Genomic DNA, 23,955 nt, shown 5'->3' on the forward strand with positions numbered 1-23,955 from the left:
CGGTGCAACAAGGCTACGACTTAATTAATCGAGGTCAGGCCTGACGATGAAAGGACGAATCGCGTTTACGACCTTTGCGGGGATTTTTGCTAGGGTCTGTCACGCGAGGAGAAACGGGCGAACCGTAAGAAACGTGTTCGGAAACTACGCGGCTGATACATTACCAGCGGCGAAGTGTAAGTACTTGCGATAACGGCGCGTTAACGCCTGCCATGCGGGTATGATAAGCCCGATAACGGGTTCTCGCTTCCCATGCTTCGGTGTTCTTTATCGTCGTGCCGGCTTTCGCGGAAACAAAGGCGAATCGCGCTTGAAATATTGTTGCTGTTATCTATCGATACGTCCGCCTTGCCGATGGGCTCTCTTTCCTGGCTACGCTTGTGAACAAATAGCTTTGGTTTTCTTCGTTAGGGTTATCCTTGCTATGTTATTGCCACAAAATTGCTTATTCGAATTGTTCTTCTTCGATTCATAATTGTTGACAATAATAGTGGATGATCACCATGTTATTACTCCTTTTTTTATGATGGATATTCAGATTACAGAAATGATTCGTAAAAAGAACATTGCTCCAGAGTTGGTGCGTTCATTTTTTGTATTAAAACAATACTTCTTTTTGGAAAATCCATAAATATCCATTAGTACAAATTTATAAATCATTCTATTATTATACTATTAAATAATTTAATGTGATAAACAACGTATTTTTAAGAATATCTTTTTAGAATTAATAAGTTGTGGTCTTTAAATACCAGTGTGCGAGATCCTCCAAGTTAGGAGCGATAGAAGTTAGTTAGTTCAATTTAGGAATCACGTCTGAGGCTCATTTTAAGAACCATTATTCTATCAGTTACAAATACTAGTAGTATATTCTGAACAGTTCGAAGATACCTATTAAAATAATGAATATCTACATCGAAACTAAAGTTATATATAGCTTCATAAAAATACGAAGGATAGTCAGTATTATGGCATTCGAGAAGAATTCTATTGGAGACTCTAGAGAACTCTATTGAAGAATCTGGAGACTATTTCACAAAATAGAATCACTATTGCGAAAAGAACGTCTGGAACGACGGAGCTACGTCCTTGATTTCGATTGCTCATTGCGTCCAAGACTATCATTCTCGTTCCTGCTGGTTCAACAACGCGTATCTCATCCGACGATTAACGATAGAGTGTTCCAAGTAACGCGGAGAATGTGCTCCGACGGTTCCCGCGTTGACGAGATGCATAACTTTCATAAATCAGTGCACGCAGAGGAATTTTGCTCATCCATCTCTTGGAGAACCACGGATTATCCGATTCCGCTGTTCGAGGTTAATCCAAGTATCATTACGCGATAACTCGGTTTCGCACGATCGTCGGTAGATCCTGCGTTCAATCCATTAGCGTCGATCGCTTACGTCATTGCTTCTAATCGTTACTCGTTTACTCAAACTTTCGTACATTTTACACATAAAATAACCCAGACCTTGTATCTCGATTTATCTCGTGTTTCCTTGTTTGTAAATTTTTGGAGCTGTGCATAGATTTATAGTACAGGGTTGTATTTCTTTCTTTTTATTTCTTGTTCAATAATAAGATGGTAAAATTAGATCTTTTTATTAAAAAACAAATTCGTACCACCTTCTCGTAGTAGTTTTGTAGTTTTGGAAAGAATCGTGGAGGATTAGAAAAAAAGCATTAATATAGGATAGCTGGAATTCGTGCACCGGTAGAGTTTGCGTTCAATCTTTATCGCTGGTTGATCGTTTGTGTCATTGCTTCTAATCGTTGATCACCGTTTACGCGCTACCATCATTTCCTATTTTTAGTTCGACAATCTTCGCGACCGATCAATACGGCGAACAAATTTTTAAATGCAAATTGTTCTGATAAATGGAGCTCGAACCGCGTTTTCGCGGATGGATTATCGCCCATTACCACTCAAGGCTACTGTGATTCATGCGAGTTTATGAAATATAATACGAACCACGCGAACGCATAGCGCGACAGTTGCCGCCAGTCTGGTGCATTCGTAATAATGCACTCGGTGACATCATTGCGCGATTACGATACGTGTACGAATACCTTGACGAGGGCGCAGCTGCGAGTTTTCGTAACGAGCGGAAATTTGGGTCGAGAGCTCGATTTCTCGTTCACTCGCGTCTGCAATCCACGAGTGAAAACATTCGTGCTCCCTGTTTTCGTTTTCCGTGAAAACAGCCATTATGGTAAACGCGACAGTAATCGGCAATGACCCGGTGATGAACCACGTTTCCTGCACTTTTAGTTTAATGTTACGAATTAAGCTTTGAATTAAATTCGACGAGTCTACTCGCTGTATCTGTTGACTTTTTTGATGAATAATTTTTGTCAATTAATAGCTTTTCTGCCCTCAAATAAATAAGTTGCTTCTTCTATAAAAAATCAATAAACTGAATGTTCCAGTTCCTCCCAAGACGTGTTTCGTAACAATCAGGTGTCGCAAACGGTGTGTTAGATACGTCGATCATCGCGTACACAGAGTCCACTTACGTTAATTTGAATTGCAAGAACCGATCGGGCGCAAATTATAGTCTTCATTGTTCCCAAACGCTGTTCCGTTCTCGAGCACGGTGGCGAACCGAACACTTGCGAATAGGAAGATTTCCCCGAGTTTCGATTTCGCGGAAGAAAGGAAAAGGTTTACATAAAATTCTCCCATTTCCTATTTTTAAATCCGAATGCAGATGCAACGAGATCACGGATACCGATAGAGACGCCGAAGTAGCATGAAAGCGTGACAGTGGAAAGTGTTGCAAAGCTTCCTTTCCTTCTTGCTTTTTCCGCCCGATTCGAATCGCGACAAAACGCTGGAAACAAAGAACAAGCGACGATCGGTGTTTCGCCCGATCGCCATCTTCGCGGCGATGACATAACTTTTTTTTTTCGTGAGACACGAAGAGTTCGTAGTCTCTGAGAATTCGTATGGTACCCATGATTCATCGACGATAGCTGCATGGCAAGTGCCATGAGAAAATAGTGAAATACCTGTTCGACGGTGCTTATGACGGTCCGTTGTTCAGCCACCGTTCATAACAGTACTCCTCGGTGTTTCGAGCCGAGCACGAGGAGAGAAGACAAGTACATTGGCCGCAGAAATGGTTTCCACGAAGCACGAGGTCGAAAACCGTGGCTCGCGACGCGTTACCCAAGGTCGGATCGATGAAAACCGAACCGAGCGTACGGAAATTACTAATTGACAAAACGGCGTGTCATTCGTTTCGCGGCTACAAGAGACAAACAGCGATAAATTACACCTCGTTAGGGCTTGTTTCGATAATCGATTCGCCGATCCACCGCGCGTCCGCGCAGTAAATTCCGACCGTTCGTATATAAACGTTTCGTAAAAAAAAAAAGTTATACGAACAAGAACGTGTTTGGAGGGCCCGTGTGTATTGTAACCGCTGTTACTCTTCGACCAGCGCGTACTTTCATCCGGTATCCTCAAGTCGAAACGCATTTTTCGAGATGGCGAGCGAAGGTTACCTACTTTCCGAGCAAAGCGAACAACACGAGGTTTCACTCGGGCTGTCGGTGTGTTTTCGTGGGCTGTTCGCAATCACAGTCGCGAAATCGAAGCCAGAAGTAGCAATTTTGGTCAAACTTTAAATTAAATAATTAAATTATGCTCGTCCATCTTGGAAAATGCAATTTAAGGTACAGATATGATTTTCCGGAGGGACTTTTAATTTCAAATTCCTTCTTTAATAGAAATTTTAGAACGCTCGATATGATAATATGATAAGAATATGATAATCGAATAATCGAGTTTATCGAAACAGTCGAAGATGTTTTGGAGCGTTTCTCTTCCCGGATGCGTCGAAGGTGACAATCGACAAGTCTCGAAGATGTACAGGACATCCGGAAGACGAAAAGTAGCTTTTGTTTTCGCTTTCTGCCCTCCACGATTTCCACTTAAATCCCCATGCATGAACAGAGTATTTCGAAAGCGTCTAATTAACTTTTCGTGTTGCCTAAAACGAACACCTGGCTGACCAGTCTCCATGAAATTCGATAGAAGCAACGTTGAACGAGCACTGTTGACAATACGAGCATTTACATACGCGTGTTTGCGTAGGCATTCTGTTCTGGTTTTGAAACTTCGGTCGCCAAGCATCGATGTTTCTCTAGTTAACACCTGCGACGCTCTCGTGAAAACAATAGGCCACGCGAGACAGGCTCGATTGCTTTACACCGAGCCGATGACCCATCTTGAATAAAATTTGCCATCGTAGAAAGCGATTCACCGGGAAACTATTCCAATCGATGTTTTCTAACCGCGATTTTGTCGAGTTGCACAAACAAATTTAATCTTTTAAAAGATGTTTCGACTTCTTCGAGTAAAAGATATTCTTTTGTATTTAATTAATTTTTGTTGCCCATACTCAGTGTTTAAAACTATTTCTGTTTAAAGTACTGAAGAATACAGAAATAGGGCGATGTACGTTCAGAGGCTTCTTTTCAACCTAACCGTAAATATAAATTTGCTTGTGCAAGACTGAAGATTCCAGAACGTTTCTCGTTCTTGCTTTTGGATCGAATACTTTGGAGCGTTTTAAGGCTTCCAACGAGCGGTTTCCATCGAAGCCCCTAAGCGTTGACTGTGTCCGGATGAAAAATAGTTCTATGCCTTCGTCACGGTTGCGGTAAGCTAGCAGGAGAGTTTAAGATACCTTAATAGAATAATATTACGCAAGGTGTTAGCACTTTACCACGCATTGAAGTCGTCGGAACGGTGTTTGCATTAATATTACGTTCACGATCCTATTAAACGATGACTGAATAGTCGTATTATCCATCTAATCTTTTCACGACTTACGATTTTATCCACGTTATGACAAATGACATAATTTCAGGATTAATGTATCGAACCCTTCTATAGATATGGCTTCTTTTCGGAACCTTTGACAAATTTGTTTCACTATCGCGAAGCTTATTTTAACGATATTGGAGCTTAAAGTGGTTTATAAAATTATATTTTATGGTTTATTCATCGTATTGACAGAGTTCCGCCAAGCTCTTTCGTAATTTACTTCGTTTTTACTGTGCAACAGTAGTTTATTGGGTCGTACCGTAATTGTTTCACGATTACAAATTCGAGACGTAAACGTAACAATATAAAAATAACAATAGAAATAGCAAAAAATGGCAAAAGACAAAAGAGAGATGAAGTAACAAACTTACTGAAGCACAAAAGTGCATCAATGAATAGCTTATTCCATTCTTTGATATATACGAAATAAAACGGAAGTAGTTTAGATTAAACTCGGTACGAAACAGGCAGACAAAAATAAATTTATAATTATTATACGAATAAAATATTCGACTCTGCAACGATAAAGAAGTCTGTCGATAGACTTGCGTCTCTGCTTACTCGGATGCGTCTTTGGAAACGTTAAGTGATATTAGCTCGTCGCAGTCAGACACGCACCTGTGCATTGCGTCGAGCTTTGCTGCATATAAACTTTATGGCACGTTCCAGATGATTCGCTCGAATCGGCGTCCTTTACTGTCACCGGATACGACGATCGCCACAACGATCCATCCGAACGAACAAACTGTTGGCTCGGCGCTGTCATAAATATTAAATTGTTGCACTTCCTTCTGTCATCTATCTCTCTTTCACTTGCGTCGCTAGTCACCGCACACGGGATAGAGATACGCGTGATTAAACTCGGTTCGAGTTAATTAGCGAGGTGTTGTAATAGCCGATCGGCAATTGATGACCCGCCGGTGTCCATTAACTATAAATCGTGTCTTAATAGGAGTAACTAACGTAATTTCGCTACCATTTTTAGCGTTCGAGTAATTTGCTCGAGTGTTTTACGGATCTGTTGTCGTATTACAAACGAACTGTACTTCGATCAGAATATATAATTCCACTTAACGTAGGAGATAACCGAACCGAGTTCACCTTAACATTATTGGGAGTCATTGTTACAGTACACGAACTACCGGTCGATATCAATTCTAAATGTTACGTTAATTCGTTGGTGTACTACTTTCAAGCACGAAGATAACACCGTGACTCTGAGATTTTCAAGTTTTATCACTTAAGGCACTTCACGATTAAAACAGAAAGACACTTCTGCAGTAATTTCCCGTATTTCGTATTCGCTTGTGCAGTAATCGCTGTACTCTGTATTCCGATTCTGGTCGAATTCCTCGAAACGATCGTGTAATCATTTACAATTTATATACTCGACGCCACGCCCACGCTCGATGCAATAAACAAAGAAATGAAGTTTAAACATTCCTGGAATATCTTCGCGACTCGAAATTTCCGAACAGTTCGGGGAACTTCCCCGTTTCCATTCCGTGCGCGTTTAATTGGGTCGATGCTTATTAATTTACGTTCGAGTGGCTCGATTACTTTCGATCGAATGCGAATTCCAGGTCTGCCGCAACGTTTATATTCGACAACGTTTATCTTGCGGAACGACGATTCGTTTATGCGCTCCGATATGCTCCCGGCGTTTCCATGGGATTCGATATTTATAATTATAATTGGTTGCGTGTACTAAATTATGAAAATTTATTTTACCGTTAAATAAGTTTTACATATGTATCTGTTACGTTTTCGATCGCGGTTTCTATTCTATTCCATTGATCTAGGAAGATAATAGTTTACAATTATCTATATGAATATGGAAACATTCATATATTAAATACATCTGTAATTTATTATGCAACCGATTATGATCTACATAATATCTTCAAACTTGTGAATCGAATAAGAAAAAACTTGGGAAGGGCATTTTACTAATTATTGATAAAAGAAAAACAAAATATATATGAAGTAAGTTGCTCAAAATTGTTTATGTATTTATGCTGAGCAAACAAAGCGTTCCTCATGAAGTGAAACGAAGAAACGTGTCTATAAATACTACAGGATCGTGTGTCCTAAACATTCTACTCCAGTTTCTTCTAATTTGCCGTTTGATAACTCAACTACGATTGGATTACATTGTCAGGAAGAGAAACATAAGTTTGACTTTGAGAGTGTTGTAATTCTAGACCGGCAATAATACCTTCAAGACTAATAGGAGACTTCCTAATGAACCACGATATACATATATTTAATGCTCAGTGCTGTTAAATAATTGTCTATTGGTAAAGTTTAACTACAAAAATAATATTCATGTACTTCATTATTCGAGCACATAATTGCATTTATGTAACATCTACGAAACTTTGTCATTTCTATTTACAAGTTCTGGAGATGGAACTTTCAAATCCTCGATTTCTTGTTAGCCTCCTTTGGAGTTCTTGCCTCCGTAGAACTTGAATTTCCAAAAATTCGATATTTTCGACGATCGAACATCGACCAAAGCGAATTTGGATCCCGATTGCAGAAACCACGGCCAATGCACTCGGGCCACGATAAAAGAACGTTATCCATGCGCCTAATTGCGCCAGATCGAGACGATAGCGCCTGATGGAGTCTCGTTACACGCGCCCCGTAACCGGAAATCCGCGAAAACACGTACACGGATAATCGATGTTCGTCGATGTTGGGCCGAGAGCGTTCCTCCCACAAAAATCGAGGTACACGTAGCCGCTATCGGATTATCGATATCTCCGTGGATGGAAAAAACCGACCACCACGCCTATCTTCGTTGCGTTCGTAAATTATTCTTTAATATCCGTTGCTCGACCGACGAGAAATGCTCGAAACGCATTACTTTCGTAACAAGCGCGATTTATGTCGGGGCGTAAACGTCGTTCGTGCACGTAACTGAAACTCCCTGTATTATGTCATAAATTAATTTTGCGACGATAATACAAGAATACTTGCTGCTTCAGGAATTCCTAGGTTATCTCTAGTATTTCTAATCCGGGGCCTGAACAGCGATTTTTAGTTTACTCGAGCTCTATAAATTACTTGGGCCTTCGAGGGACCTTGTACTGATTTTTGCATTTAAGAATTCCAGCGTCGTCGTGGGATCGTCTACGGATCGACTGCTTTTCTCTTTTTATTTCAAAACATGGCTTCCACGTATTCGTCTTAACCGTATATAGAAATTTATGTTTACAAATTCTGAGCTATCATAATGATTCATATTTAGAAGAAACGTACAAATTTTTAAAAACTTCTGGATCACAGCACTTTTCTAATTCGAATTCGAAAAAATCGAGCTAAATTTCCTTTTGTCGTAGATGCAAAGATGTAATCATTTTCGTGATATTGAAAGTCTATTAAGATATACGAGTAGCTTCGATTCTACGCGAACTACTTTGCACAATATCTTATCGATCCATCACAGACAATGTCTGCAGCATGAGTCAAAGATATGCAGCACGCTCTAAAAAGAAGGTCGATACGTGTGCGCGAGCCTTATCAGCTTCCTCGGAATTGATAGCGCCCGTACAGATAAACACCTACGATTTATCCGCCGTACAAAGTGGAGGCGATCGGCCGTGAAATACATCGGTGGCCATCAATTACTATGATACGCTGGTTCACAGCCCCGGCTACCGGTTAAACAGAAGTCGATCCTGTCGATAATTCAGTCGATTCGTCGACTTTCATCTTTCGATCCTTACAAATCGCCACGCGATCTAGAATTTCTGATTCTAAAGTTTTTCACCCCTTCTCCTTTAAAAAATTAGGGTACCGTATTTACTTTTGAAATGAAAAAATTAATAACGTTCTACAAAGTTATTTTTCTTGCTTTGCTGTCGAAATTTCGAAAGTTATTTCTTGGACCACACTGTTCGATGAAGAAAGCATATAAGAAAACTTTCTTTTCGTTATTCTTAACTAAATGTATCGCTCTCTGGGAACACCTTCAGTTACACCATCGCGCTGTTCCCGTTTGTCCTGTAAATTTTTCCGCCGAAACACGATTCTCGAGTCCGAGGTTTATCGTCGCGTTCTCCGGCTGAACGCTCGAGCAAGTTGCACGCTTTACGCAACTGGTCTTTTTAGAGGTTTTATCGGTCACGGTATTTTCTTCGGGCACCGTAGCGAAAAAGTAGCGTGCCGATTGAACAATACCGAACGCGATTGGAGAAGAAGTAGAGGAATTCGATCTTAATCATTCTTGAGGGGGATAGGATAATCGCTCTCTGTAAAACTGCGATACTTCGGTACCGAGGAAACTATCCCAACTTTCGAAATTGCTCGTATTTGCCAAGTAACGTTGCGATTAATTGCGCCATTAATCTCTCGGGAGGAAAAAAGTTCTCGATTAGAATACTTTCCTTCCTTGTAGCTCGGAAAGTATCAAATTGAAAAATTTCTGCAAAAAATGTGAATGCATAATGCATAAATTCTAATACTTCTGGAAACACGAGCGATTTCCAACAGCAGGATAGAAAAGATCGATCGATTCGAGACATTTACATTAATTAAAAATTGTGTAACATTAAAACACAGTTTGGGCTCGTTTTCTAATTGTATTTTTCTACAGATATTGAATCAGTATATAACATGATATTGCACAAAAATATTAATCTAAATGCTTAGTCGAATATTTTAGATAATGCACATTTCTCGCGCCTAAATATGGCAGCACTTACGTTCGCGAACAAGGTTTTGCAATTATGAAATTGAGAAAAGATAAACATCTGAATAATATTATGCAACTTGCTAACAACTTCATTAAAGCGAGATGTTAAGGTGCTTGTATTTAAAATTCAATGCCAGCCTTCTTATGCTTCATTAACTCCATAAAATCGGTAAATGGCAAGGCACCGATTACACCTTTTAATATAAGGTCGATTTTAACAACTGGAACAATATATTTTAATTCCGTTTGGTGCAAGAGTGCAAGTACAATATAAAAGCATTAATCGCGTTGTACCATTGGATACGGTATTGAAACACGAGGTATTTTCTATTTTATATTAGGAAATTATTTTATTTCACTACACGTTCATTTATATTTTTCTTTGCATTTCTTAGTTGAGCAATAGTCATGCTCGAACAGTTGTATTTTCTTTTTCTACCTTTCACACAATTAATTGGAACATTCTTCGTCTTCTTACAGAAACTCCAAGAAAACGGAGCTACGGTTCACGATTCCCAAATTCCCATATAAAATATAATGGAAATTTATCGAAAAAACGAGCGCGAAAATATCGAGCACATTAAATCAAACACATCGAAGTAAATATTATTTAATTTGACAAGAGCTATCAAATTCGTACCATCTCGCGTTTAAAAACATTGAGGGAGTATCTCATTTTCCTCTTAATGATCGTTCCGGAGGAATTTATTACCCAATGATTAATCCCTCCGGGACCATTTAATTAAAAAGAAACGAAGTCGATGCCTTGATTGGTTTCCGAGAAAACGGCTCCGTAACGCTTTATTCGGACCGCGATGGTATTATTTCACTGGGCGTCCCGACTTGAACTCTGACCTCCAGAAAATCTTCTTTTATTTCGTTCGGCCCAGAATGGAAAAAGGTTGTGCATCGGTATCTCGAAGCTTCGGTAGTCTCTTCCGTGCGCGCTTAATTAAGCCCTCGATCGGGTCCGGCTAATGTACGAGAAACGCGGCGATACGTTTCTCCCCCCCTCGGGGTCTGGAAAAAAACCGAACGTACATCGAAGCATCGTGCTTCGTCTTTCCCGTCCGTGCATGTGCATTATCCACGCCGATAATTATCTTCGCTCGGGGAGGGAAGAAAAAAAGGAACACGAAAGAGGAAAGAAGGAGAAACACGTGTCGCGAAAGGGGGCTTTCGTGCGTGTACGGTTGTTACGTACGGTCGTTGCTCGATGTAACTTTTCAGTCTCCGTGTCCGCGGACTGGCTACCAGCTTCGTCCACGCGAGAACCAGGGTCGTTACTTATTTCACGAACGGACCTTATTACCGGGAATCGTTTAAAAGCGCGCCGCGCGCATATATCGCGAGCGCGAAGCAATTTGCAAAGCACTTTCCCCGAGGGGTCCGTTTTCCGGGTTCGAAGTTTTCCCGTGGTCGGTCGACCGACTGAAAAACGCCAACGAGAAGGAGTCGTTGCGGTTCTGGACGGACTGCGGTTCGAAATCGGTACGCCGGCTAATTGCGGAAGGATTTTTCCGTGCTCGAGGAATTCGCATCGCGAACAGGAAATCACGGTCTCCTACGGCCGTGACTCCCGTCTCTGTGATATCGTGTAACTTTGGAAAATTATGGACATCGCGTATATCGCGTACGGTGTTCACCAGAGATAACCGAAATTCTTATCTAAACGAAACGAACTGTTCCGTTGCTCTTTGTAATCCGATTGCAATTTTTAAAAAATATTCTTTTTCCCTGGAAAAATGAATAAATACCTATAATTTAAGTTTTATTTGTATATTTGCAGAATTCAATTTGTATTATCGTAAATGAAACTCGAATCGAGCTATGGTGCGTATTACGTTCGTCGCCAGTGGAGCGCAAAGGGTTAATTTCAATTACAGAATGTGTTGAGAGGGCTTGAGCGAAGACTTATATACAATTTTATATTTTTACGTTTATTGTAACACGTCGCAAATAAATTATTACCTATACTTTGTCCTATCGGTTATGTCTTACTTTCAAACTTATGCAACGCACAGACTCGAGATTTTAAGGAAAACGCATTTAAAGTTTTGCTCGCAGTCGTTTTTACTAGCACACAATTTTTTACATCCTTGTTATTCAACACCAAGAAGCTGCCTTGCTATAATGAATCAATGATTCATTTTGTACCTGTTCTTGATTAGTGCGCAACGGTTAATGTATTTTCGTTCGCATCAATCACGTTTCATTTCGAATTAATTACCAAACCCACGCTTGTTCCTTTCTCCAAACTTTATTCTGTCGTTACGAACCTTACACTTTACATCACATTGTAAATTGTATTTTAATCTGAATTTCTTAGGAGTACTGACGTTGGCTCCGCCTTTTTCCTTTTTAAATTACTCGAGAATTTTTAAGCGTCTTAAATAATTCGCTTCGTACATGTAGCACGTGTCTAGACTCGATCTAACGGACTGTTGCACAATGGAATCGTTTACAGTAAGCAGAGTCGAGTAAATTTTATTCGTGGCTAACGAATACAAATCGTAGATTCACACTTTAACCCTCGGATAACGGACTCGTGTCATATGCAATAAATATTATTATATATTTTCATCTTTTAAATATTGTCAACGTATACTTTTCAAAAATGTAGTTTGAAAGATTAATTACAATATGAAAAGCTAAGTGCGTATAAATATCGATTAAAAAAATCTGTCGATGGATTCTACAATAAGTTTAGTGGAAGATTAAGTAACAAAGGAAGACCGAAAGAATCGTAGGAAAGAATTCGAGCGACGCAGATCCACGGCGACGATACGGGAGCATGCGCAATATTCGCGGAAGTGATTCGCGTACTTGTTTATCCGGGACGAACGATTTTTATCCTTTGGTTGTTTCTCACGCTGAACTATCGTCGCTTCGGAAACGATGGGGTACCGAGAACGCAGCGAGTTCCTTTAAGTTCGCGTGAGATTGCCATTTTTCTTCGGCCAGCTTTCGATATCACCGTTGCGAAATTTTTAAGTCCGACAGGTTCGACGACTGGTCGAGTGATTTTCCGTTACGTGGAGGCGGATGTTGACGTTCGTGATCTATGGTTTTTTAGCTACGACAAACTGTGTAACGTTCTTCTTGTTAAAAGAGATACATAGACGTTTGTAGTTATTTTTAAAAGATGGAAGATTCTGCAAGTTTTCCTTTTAAATATCTTTCTAGAATTTTGAAACATCATGCATTAAAGTTATTTTATATCACTATTGAGTGGTAACACTTATGCAACATACTGGATTTCGTACTTTCACTCGCTTAATAAGTAAATAAATAATTCACGTGGCAGGAATTCCATTCAATATTACCAGGTATCCAAACAATCTGTCTACGTAAGTTAGCATGCTCGAGTCGGGTCATTTGTCAAGAGCTATGGTTTTCAATTAGTCGTACGATCAATTGAAAAATTAGTAGCACGTATAAGAATTCAAACGTCGGTGTCGTCTTCGAAACGGACACGACTGACATCTAAGAGCCTCTAACGGTTTTAACTGCAAGAACTCGAGCCTTATAATAGCGATTGCCGAGAAGTTCATACTGTGCCTTCGAATTTGACGAATCGCGTTTCACTTGACCCACTTTGTCGCAAGAGCTATTGAATATCGTCGAATTAAAATTACCTTTCATCGAGAGCACCTAATTACCTATCTCCACGGACTAAATTAGTCGAAATAACCGTTCTGCTTTCGAGCGATTCGTGAATCATTAATTTCTCGGATGAAGAAAATTTAGCCGATTTCAAATACCTTTGGTAACTCTGAATCGTTGTTTTTCAACTATTTTTTGAAGAGTAATCTCGATTTGTTCTCCCGCCAAGTTTACGTAAACAAAGTTACGACGAATTTGGGAGGAGGTCGCGGAATCGTGTCGACCCGTCCGCGTGATTAGAATCAAAACGCGAATTTTACTTTCGTCCTTCGCATGGGCCATCTCGTTACGGTAAAAAACTTTCTTTTCCGCCGGTAAGCCGCCGCGATCCTAGTCGAAACAGGACAGAAATCGCGTCGCGAGTAGAGCATTCCGGTGCGAAACAGCCCGTGTGAACCTCGAACGAGACGTTTCCACGAACGAGAAGCGCTCTCTAAACGCGAATCCTTGAAGAGCATCGCGTAAAAATAATTTTCCTTCTATTTTCTATGATAATATTTCTGATGTTCCTTATACACTTCGTAATTAAATTTCATCGTGTCTTCTGACAAACAAAACAAATATTCCATATTATTACACGTTAGAAGTTTAACTATATAAATATTGCAATGAGGAATGGATCTATTATTTAATCAAGTAAGTAAAATAAAATAATTTTTTCTATTACAAACAACATAAAAAACTTGCACCGTCTGCGAGAAAATATCACCTTTATTAACGTGAATGGTGTAGAATACGTTCGATCAGGATACAATAACGAACGACAACGTATTACGAATTGAAATCATATATGTAAATGCGAATCGAAACTGTGCCCGATTCGACCAATCGATCTTGATCGATTAATCGAGGAAAGTGCTCGAAGGCGTAGTTCGTTTGACCGGATTTCGCGTTGCTCTTGTTACGCGGGTTTCAAAGTGTGCACGCGCGCCGCTACCGTAAATCCGGCATGCAATGACGATATTCCGACAGACACGGCATCGCAATGTCAGCCCAGATACGATTAAAACAAATTTGACACAGATACCGATCGCCGGGAAGGTCGATCACGCGACTCGGATTAAAACAATACACGATCCACCAGAGCCTCCAGCAATTAATAATAAATCGTTGGTTTCGGTCGAATAATTCGAGCTAGTTGAGAACAATTGCACTTTGATCGATTCGGGATCAAACACCGTAAAGAATTTAACAATTGAACGGTAGCCAAGGAACTGTGGTAGCTGACCTCAGTATTAAAATATGCGCTAGTCGCGTAGAATGGAAACTTTGTAATATTCTTGAGTTGACCGTGTTTGAGGAATCAATCTACAGTGTACATCGATAGTTAAAAATTTGTGAGACGTTAATTTTTTCATTTGATCGTTTCGAATTGCCATAAAACTGAGTAAATATATTTTTTGCATTACTCGGGGGTATAGCTGCTCCATGCTAAACGAATCTCTAAACCAGTTGACCTCGGGAGTCAATTTGTTCTCTATTGCGTCGATCGTAGGCAGCAGATGTACAATCGTACGACTAATTATTTTATAACAGAGTGTGCTCTTTGATATAGGCAATGAATAACTACTTGTCAGGCTCAAATAGATCTGTACATATTTCTTCTGCGATGTTTCAACATATATGTATATTTTCTGTTGTTTCCATATATAATACTGGAACGACAAAGCTCGACATAATAGAAGAACTAATAATAAAAAGGTCAAGGGGGTTTTTAAATCTAATGGAGCTCGCTCCAGACTAAACTGGTTTCCATAACACTTTCGAAGTCCGTTCCAGCGTGTCCCAAATTACACGACCAGAAACTCAGAGATGTCGCGCGCGTTACGCGAATGGAAAAATTGTACCCTCGCGAAAACCAACTATACGTAACGATCGTTGTTACGGCAGAATTAGAGAGCGGTTGCCCAACGAACGAAAGATTTCTTCTTTTCGCTACGAGAAAAAATATTTCTAACAAAATGTTTCACATGCTCGCAGGAGACGTTACACTTTCCTCGCGGATCGCTTTCGCACGGAACGCGATACGCGTTGCATAATTAAGTCCTGGACGCGCGCATAAACTTAATATCGCGTGGCTGGCATCGATTTCTTCGAAGATGAAGTGGTTTTTTACGAATCCTCACGGAAAATCGTACGGGAAGCGGTCTCGTGGGTTCCCAGAAGCGGAACGGTCGTTGAAATTCACGCAACGCGCGCGTCGCTCGGCGCATCCGGTCTCGATTAAGCGTCGTTCGCATTACGATGCGAGTACCAGAAGGGCTGGAACGCCTGCTCGCACCGACGACCGACGATTAATCAATCGTGGCTAGCGATTAATCATCGGGGATGCGTCGGTAATATTTCGTAACGCGGCCCGAACAATGGTTCGCTTTTACTCTCGATGCCAAAGAGCACTTTGTTCGATTCCACGGAATCGCAGTCTATCTACTGTAATATATATTCGACAAAACGCCAATCCCATGCACGATTGGAAATATGGAAATAAATTGCAACGAACGGAGGGTAAAGATAACGAGAAAACGGGTTTCCGCAACGCGTGAACGTTCCACCTTTGTCGGTATTCCAGGGTTATAATTGCGTGTCGATTATATGTGAAAATGGAAATGTTCGCGATAAATTACAATAAATTAATTGGGGGAATGGGATCAACGCACAATTTCCATTCTATTACTTCGCGTATGCATTTATGCACGGGCGTTGCGTTCCGTTCGCAGGATGATTTGTATTACACTTAGGTCACTAGGAAAGTTTTGCAATATGTAACAATAGTTTGTGGAAACCTTCGCTGGTTAGGTTTGCATAATTAGAAAATGCATATCAGGAGAAAAGTGCATATCGTCGATAGCTAAAGTTCAGTAGTTGTAGAAAGAAATTGCATCGTGAAAGAACAGTTTATTTCAGATCTGATAATGTATATATTTATAAGTAACTTTATATTTTACATTTCATGGAATCGACAATGTTCTTTAAAAGCCATCATTAATTCGAGAATAGCTGTATATTGAAAAAAAAAACTAAAACTTCGGACGCAGTTTACATAATTCATCGTTTTGTCTTGTGGGTTCTTCTTCCAGAAAGCTCCTCGATTCGTGGTATCGTTCACTATAATTTTGGAGGAGTTCTGTCGACAAAATGCGTAGGCGAGATGGAGGAAATATTATAATAAGGTTGTTTGCATGGGGCTACAGTTTACTAGTGGTACAAAGAATTTGAGTGGAGAAATTTTAATACGAAGGACATGCTACATTCAGGACGCCCTGCTGGCGCTATGACACTGAGAAACGTTGATAATGCGAAGGAGTTAATTACTATGGACCGAAACATAAATTATCTACGGATACTACACAATGATTCTCTTTTTTTTTGTTCATTGATTATATTCCATGAAATCGATAACTCTTTCTAATTGTAAGATTGAATTTAGTACTTTGATGGACATTTCTAAAATTGCCCCCTGCTATTACAGTCGACGATAAATTATAATTGTAGAAACAAAGTTTCTAAAAATTGCCCTCATCAAAGTCGAAAACATTATAAATCCTCTGAGGCTATTCGATAAAAAATGATAGCTGTTCTTTGTACAAGAAGTAGTACTCTGGAACGAGTTGTTATGGAAAGTTAGCGTGCAGTAAATACGACTTGGTACACAGAAACATATTTGCTTCGTGTCATCGTGAAGCTCAGACAACTTCTTTCACTGTCAAGACTCAGCACGTGGCATCTTCACCGTGACAATGCATCGATACATGAATCGCGTCAAACAATGGATTTTTTAAAGTATTCAGATTTAATACTTGTTACTCATCCTGTCTACAATGATTGTCCCTCCTTTTAGTCTTGCATCGTGTGACTTCGATTCGTTTTCTACAGTCGTGAATCAGCTAAAAGGACGAAAGTATTCTAGCGACAATGAACTTTTAGAAAAGAGATAGAACAGAATTTCATTGTATGCACAAATGCATCAATTTTCATGGAAATAATTTCGTAAAAATATTCTACCGACTTACGTACCAAAACAATACAGGAAGGTGATTCTATATGAAAATACAAATCGAAAATAATAAATAAAATTTCTTCATTTGAGGTTTCGTTTTCGAGATAATTAAATTTGAAAATTTGTCAGATACGCGCGCGATTGAATACCAGTAGCTCTAGTATGTCTGTCCACTACTCGCTAATTCTACTTGCGCTGAAGTCCAATTCGTACTCTATTGCACGCCTACGAGACCTATCCAGATTTATTTTTTTTAACAATTCGTCTCGAAAAATTAATTGAACGAAGGAAGTAAAAGTTGCAGACATGCAACACTTTTAATTTCTCTGTTGATTGAGCGCAAGTTTCGTAGTATATCGGATTGGGACCATGCTGAACTTTAAAGAGTGAACGCGAGTTACTCGACCAAAACACAGAGCCAGTTTGGAAGAAATTGGGTATTCCCGGGCCCGTTCACTTTTTCCCAAACATGTGTACGACATCGTGGAAAGTTCACGTCTTTACACGCGTTCGTTGCGTGGACGACCGGTGTTTTACGTGGCCGGGCATAAAAATCGAGCTTGAAACGAATATTACCGCCATCCCGATCCCCCAACAACAACGATACGTTTCGGATAACGATCGAATCAGAGAGAAGCCGTCCGCCGGACGTTGTCCATACAAATGAACCTCATCAAAATTCGAACGATCCTGATTCCCGTCGGGCGCGGACTGGATATTCAAGTATAGTCTTGTACTAACTGAGCGTCGAGTCACTAGATGTAACTATTTATTTTCAGACGATAGACCATGGTCTGCGTATTTTCAGCTGCTTTTTGCTCTATTTTCGGCCACGTATTCTCGATAGCTGACGATGAACGATAAATTCCAGCGCGCCGCCTATTCGTTAAAAATTATGGAAGCACCTCATTTGCTTTTATATTAAAATTTCTTTTGTTGATCCACTCCTAAAAAAGTTTTCTTATCACCGATCTAAACAGTCGACAGACTTTTCCTCTCTATGCGTAACGTTTCAAATGCCCATGAGTGAAACAAAATATCATCGAACGATTCCAATCAATAAATCGAATTTATTCGTTTCAGGAGCCAATCGAAGGCCTCCTACCTGGCTTACCGGAGGGAGCGTGGAGCGCCCGATAGCGAGGGCAGCTACAAGAGAACCATGTCACCGACGTCTCGCTTAGAGGATTGGCCACCACCCCGGGATCACGACGATCCGGTTCTGCTGCGCGTCACGCCTCATCATCCGTTGCAGCACCATCACCATCACCATCACAACAATCACCATCCTCAGCAGCCGGAGCTTTTGAAGTCGCACAGCGTGGACGCTCTTCATCATCGGCTGGAGGAACGGACGGCGCAACAGCAACAACACTCCGCCGAGGTGATCGGAAAGCTGTCGCACGATTTGAACAAGAAACTCCAAGCGAGCGAGGCGAGGTCGCGAAACACGGAGAATAATAATAACGATAATCTCGAGGATCGACATCAGCATCACCATCATCATCACCATCATCTGGAGAAGAGACAGCAGGAAAAGAGGCACGATTACGAGCAACGTAGGGAACGATTGTCGCCCCAGAGCGTCGAGGTTCTTAACGACAGGAACCGACAGCTGGAACGCGAACGCAGGAAGCTGGCGGCTAGCTGCGAACCCCTACCTCAGAACCTCAGAGAGGTAATGTTTCTTTCAGGATATGATTCTCTAGGAAACTGTAAACTTCCTTTCGTACTGCAAATACAGGCTCGACTTTTAAGATGCACTTTGTCATTCTAAGCCTTGCTTCTTTAGTTTTAGATCTATATCGTCCAGGTTTCCAATTTTATTTCGTTATGGGGATGTGTAAAAGATAGTCTTAGGTATCTTAGAATACATCGACTCGAAACTGAGCGCAAAAAAAACATTAAAATCTTCTGGATTCTAGAAGCAGTCCCGCAGCGTAGAGGTTCCCTCGTCGGTGGAAGAGGACTTCTTCCGCGAGAGAAGCGCCACGATCGAGATGACCTCGCAGAACATCGAGCTCCTAAACCGTCGTAACGAAAAGAGAGCGAACGCTACGTCTACATCGACCAACACGGTCGCCACCTGCATAACGACGTCTTCTACGTCAACAACAATGACGATTGCGGCGGACAGTTGCTGGTCGCGTGGACAGGAATCGCAAAATTCCATCGAAAGCTCGCCTGCTGCTGACAAACCGCCACCGCCAATGAGTTCACCACCAAGATCACCCAACCACGTCGAGAGAGACAATCCAAGAGGAGCCGTTCCCAGACGGTCCGGAAGTTGTTCCAGTTCCTCGTCCTCGAACAGATCGTCGGATCCTCGCGTGTCCCCTCGAAGCTTGTCCAGCAGCTTCTCGAAGATCGAAGGCTCCCCCACTAACAGGAAGGTTTCGAGTCCCACGCAAACGGATAACACCGGATCCTCGAACAGATCTAGCTCGCCTGCTCAAGTTCGTTCGAACCAGACGAACGAGATTGAGCTGAGAGTGGACAGATCGTCCTCGTCCGCGAAGTCTAGGTCGGGAGGCAGGTCCTCGACGTCCTCGATTTCCAGCGTCTCTAAGGCGTCCTCCTCCTCGTCGCCCAGGAACTCCCCGATCGAGGGTGACAAATCCTCCGCGCCTACGTCGCCGTGCGTGTCGCCTCAGCTGGGAATAGAGGGGCTGACACTGGTGCAACGCACCGAAGTAGTTCTTCGAGTGAACGCAGCCACCAGCGACGCTGCCTCGCAGACCGACATCCTGGAACCCCAGGAGCCCGAGCTGTCCACCAAGAGCCACGAACTTCCTCTGTGTCGGAAGAAACTGCCCGAGGAGATCGAGTGCGAGGAACTAGGCCGGGACCTAGCCAGTCAGCTCAACCCGAACGACAAATTGGTGCCCCTGCTAGGTGAGTTTCTCCCTAAACGTCGTCTTCGATGTGTGAAGGTACTATAGAGAGATAACTTGATGGCTAGGAACCTACAAACTGAATAATGCTAGGGTACGATATCTGAAAACCCCTACTTTCTTAGCAGTCACGCTACATAGTGGTAGGATCTCCATATCCGCGAGAGAAACACTTTTGTTCTATCGATGGTTAATATTTTGAGCTTACTCTATTATACGTTCTATTCTAGTCTGTCTCGAAACATCGATAACATTCACAGTTTCGTCGTGTTTCCCCGAGTTCTTGGAGGATGGTTCTCGATCAATCTTAATCTTAGGCATAGTGTTCAATCCATCGAGACATGCGATCCGAACTTTTACCAAGGAACGAAAGAAAGAAAAGAGGAGAAGGGAAACAAATTGCAATTTACGATGCAGGGATGAAAGAATTCGTTTCGTTGCGCGATGGAACAGTTAGGCGTTGTCGCTATGTATCTTGCACGCTTTGCGCTGACTTTAATTCCTGGCTTAGTCTAATCCTGGATTACTAGAGTCCACGTCGATTACGTCTAATAAAAGCAACGCAAACACCGACTGTTAGCGGAATTCACCGTCGTCGTTTCTCGACGGCTTACCGTAATCCTACAGATTTAGTGCTGCTAATGTCGTCATCGGATTCTCAGCCGGCTTCGATCTACCTGTACGTGGCTTTTATTGCTCTCGTTGTTACAACCCTCGATTTGCACACACGCGAACTACCCGTCGAGCGTAACGACGCCTGCGGGCACGTATGTAAGCACAGCGTCGTTTTTGCTTCGCACACTGACGCTATCGGTCATATACGGTGTGTTTGCGCGTATATTGAATATCTTCGTTTTTACTTTCCCACGCGTAAGAAAAAAAATATTGTAACTGCGGAAACACTTTTTCACCCCTCAGATTGGGATCATTGTACGTAAAAAGAACGCGTCGAATGTCTCATACGCGTATTTCATAAAAATCGGCGCATTGAACTCGAACGACGTTCCTTGTCATTCAAGCGATCCACTGCGTACAAATATCTCTCACGCCCACAGTAGCGTGCATCGTAACAGATAAAAATAAAACCACTTGATAAGCTGTATTTGCCTAATGAAAGCATCCAATAGATTCGAAACAGAGAGTCGTTTCCACGCGTATGACCGATAGTGTACGTGCGTAGACACGCTCATGCGTCATCCGTAAGAACAGTAGAGTGGCCAGGGCGACGACCCTTCATTTTAATAAGCACTAACCCATTGGACGACCGCGTTATTCAATTATACGTCGGTGCACTCTCGCGATATTGAACGCATGCGTTATGGCTTCCAAGACGGCACGGGGATTCCTGGAGCGTAGAAGCTCGTGGAAAGAAGGAGGGGGAGTGATCAGCGCGTGTAACCATTTGTTCTTATCAGTTCCAGCGCCGGAGCACAAGAAGCCCACCGACTACGTTTCCGGTCTGTTCAGGGTAGAGGCGACCTTGCAACCGAGACCGAGACGCCGACTCTCCCTGGAGGAACCCACGACCCCGTGTTCTGAAAATGGAACCGACGACGAGAAAAAGTAAGATTTTACGCGATATGATTGTATTATAATAAAAATAATCGATGCTCTTTTGAAAATGTACTATTACGGAAACTGACACGAACTCGAAATCTATTTTCACGGAAATGAAATATGCGAGGTGGATAAAAAAGAAAATATTTAGCCAAAACTGTGGCCGTTTACCGTGAAGGATGATGATACGAGATCTACTCGCAAGACTGTACCATTACGTGTTTATGTACTTGAACGACCTTGAGTGCTCAGTCATTAAATTCACTTAAAAGCAGCAACTCTCCCGCATTCTCTCACGGGGAATAAAAGATATAGTATTATACTCGGGGAAATAAAAATGACGTTGACCTTGATACGTTCTTAACGTCTCCGCCTACTTCGCGTGAAATTCTAACGACCTCCTTCGCTTCGTACGTATAATACATTGATGTGAAGATTAAAATGGAGTAGCTTGCACGATAAATTAAACAGATGTTCCATTGAAGTTTGACAACAGATAATTACAATAGGAAGCATGGAACTCGAGTATCCTGTTCGCAAGTATTCTAAAACAGTAGTTCATAACCTTTCTAAGTTCATGCTAGAATTTAAGATAGTGATGGCAAATTAATGGCACGCGATGAGATTTTACTAGCACAATGGAAATTTATATAGCATAGTAATATAAAATTACCGGTCTAAAGGTTAGGCTATTGCAAAATTTCACACATGAATCTTAGAGAAAAGCATTTATAACTAAATAATACGAGATTCATAGATTCAGGAAGTCGGATTTTAAATACTCTCCCTAACGTTATTCTTGCCACAGTGATCCAACGACTATTTTATAGGATCTGCATTTCGTTCGTGCATCTATCCTAGCTATTTTTTGTTATTATCGTTACATAAATGTTAACTGATCGTCCCGAACGATACGGGACGTGTCGATATTTCATACGGGTTGCTCCACGCGATGGTTTGACTGGCACTTTCACCGAACAGCTCGAAACACGGAATGCTTGGCTATCATTTGCGGTTTCCTCGTGTTTTTAATATTTACGTCAGGCGGTTTATTATTGCGCCCGTTTAAGCGAAATTACGAGAGTCCAATTAATAATACGGCAACGGGTATCTTTCGTTTGAAAATGGTGCCAAGGAGTTTTTGCTCTTTCACGGTGCATCGCGAAGAGAGAGACATTCTCGACACGTGGCTAAAGAGGTCGCGTGCGGACCGTTGCTTATGGAGATCCTTTATTGTCCAATGAGTGACGTTTGCGTGGGCGTAGATCCCGGGACTCCTAACCGGGCATCATTAATGAACCTCCATTACAGTCGGGATTTAATTGTCGTTTTTCAACGACGCCGTGCGCTTCTTGTGAATCGATGACATGGCACGACAGCTGAATAAACTACGATACATTTTACAACTCGTAACGTTCCGTTTAACGGTAATATTTCCGTTTACCTGCGTTTCCCGAGGTCACGTGGAAAGATTTGCTATGTTACGTAAATACGGGAGTTTCTATGGTCGGGGGAAAGATTATTCCACTAGGATATTCGTTTTCTTGACAGCAGGTTGATAATTAATAGAAACCAATCGTTTTATTTAACTTTTTTGTATCGTGGTCTGCAATAAATTAACCAGAAACTGTGTTCTGCTTATTAAAGACTAAACTGATTAGATTCTATTCTTCTTTTATTGACTCAATAAGAAATTCACGAATTCTCTAGTGATGGTTTTAAGTAATTAATATATTGTATATTCGGAAGTAGTGAATTAAACTCCTACCCGTTGGTAGTTTCTAAGACTTACGAATGAGTGGTGTTTGTGAATAGGCGATAAGCGTAGATAGGCTCGGTGGATTATGGGTTCACAGACGGTAGGTGTGGTCTCCGGAGTCTAATGGGTTCATTGCAAGCGGGTTTAGGTGGTTTGATAGATGCGTGTGGTACTGTTCGCTGAATTTTATTATTTCTCCTTTTACGGGTAGACATTCTTAGGCCTTGATTGATGATGTTGTTAGGTACGTGTCTTTCTGAATTAATATCTCTAAAGGATTTCGATGTTCGAGTTATTAACTGTTTCCCACAGTCGAATGCCACAAGTCCAAACAGATTTAATTCTGACTTCGTAGACTAGCGGTCTGTTTCTTGATATTCTTTTTGAGTTCTAATCGTCTGTATAAATTATTCCACGCTAAAAAGTTATTTAACGATGATACCAAAATGGTGGAATCTCCAGGTCGACTTCACCGAGTCGAATCCAACCGAATCGAAAACTAATTTTCCTATCTTCCAGCGATCTGGAATCTCCCGTCGA

At 41.3% G+C, this 23,955-nt stretch overlaps 1 protein-coding gene across 2 annotated transcripts in view; it reads left to right on the plus strand.

Moving 5' to 3' along the window:
* Shrm (shroom) overlaps positions 1-23,955 on the plus strand; it is a 221,458-nt gene that overhangs the window by 188,185 nt on the left and 9,318 nt on the right. For both annotated transcript variants that reach the window (XM_076767551.1, XM_076767552.1), the window contains exons 8-10: positions 18,289-18,883; positions 19,131-20,100; positions 21,515-21,662. In XM_076767551.1, coding sequence (XP_076623666.1) covers positions 18,289-18,883; positions 19,131-20,100; positions 21,515-21,662 — 1,713 coding nt within the window. The remainder of the gene's footprint in view (positions 1-18,288; positions 18,884-19,130; positions 20,101-21,514; positions 21,663-23,955) is intronic.

This window comes from Colletes latitarsis, chromosome 6, assembly GCF_051014445.1.
Source record: "Colletes latitarsis isolate SP2378_abdomen chromosome 6, iyColLati1, whole genome shotgun sequence".
Classification (NCBI taxonomy): Eukaryota; Metazoa; Arthropoda; class Insecta; order Hymenoptera; family Colletidae; genus Colletes; species Colletes latitarsis.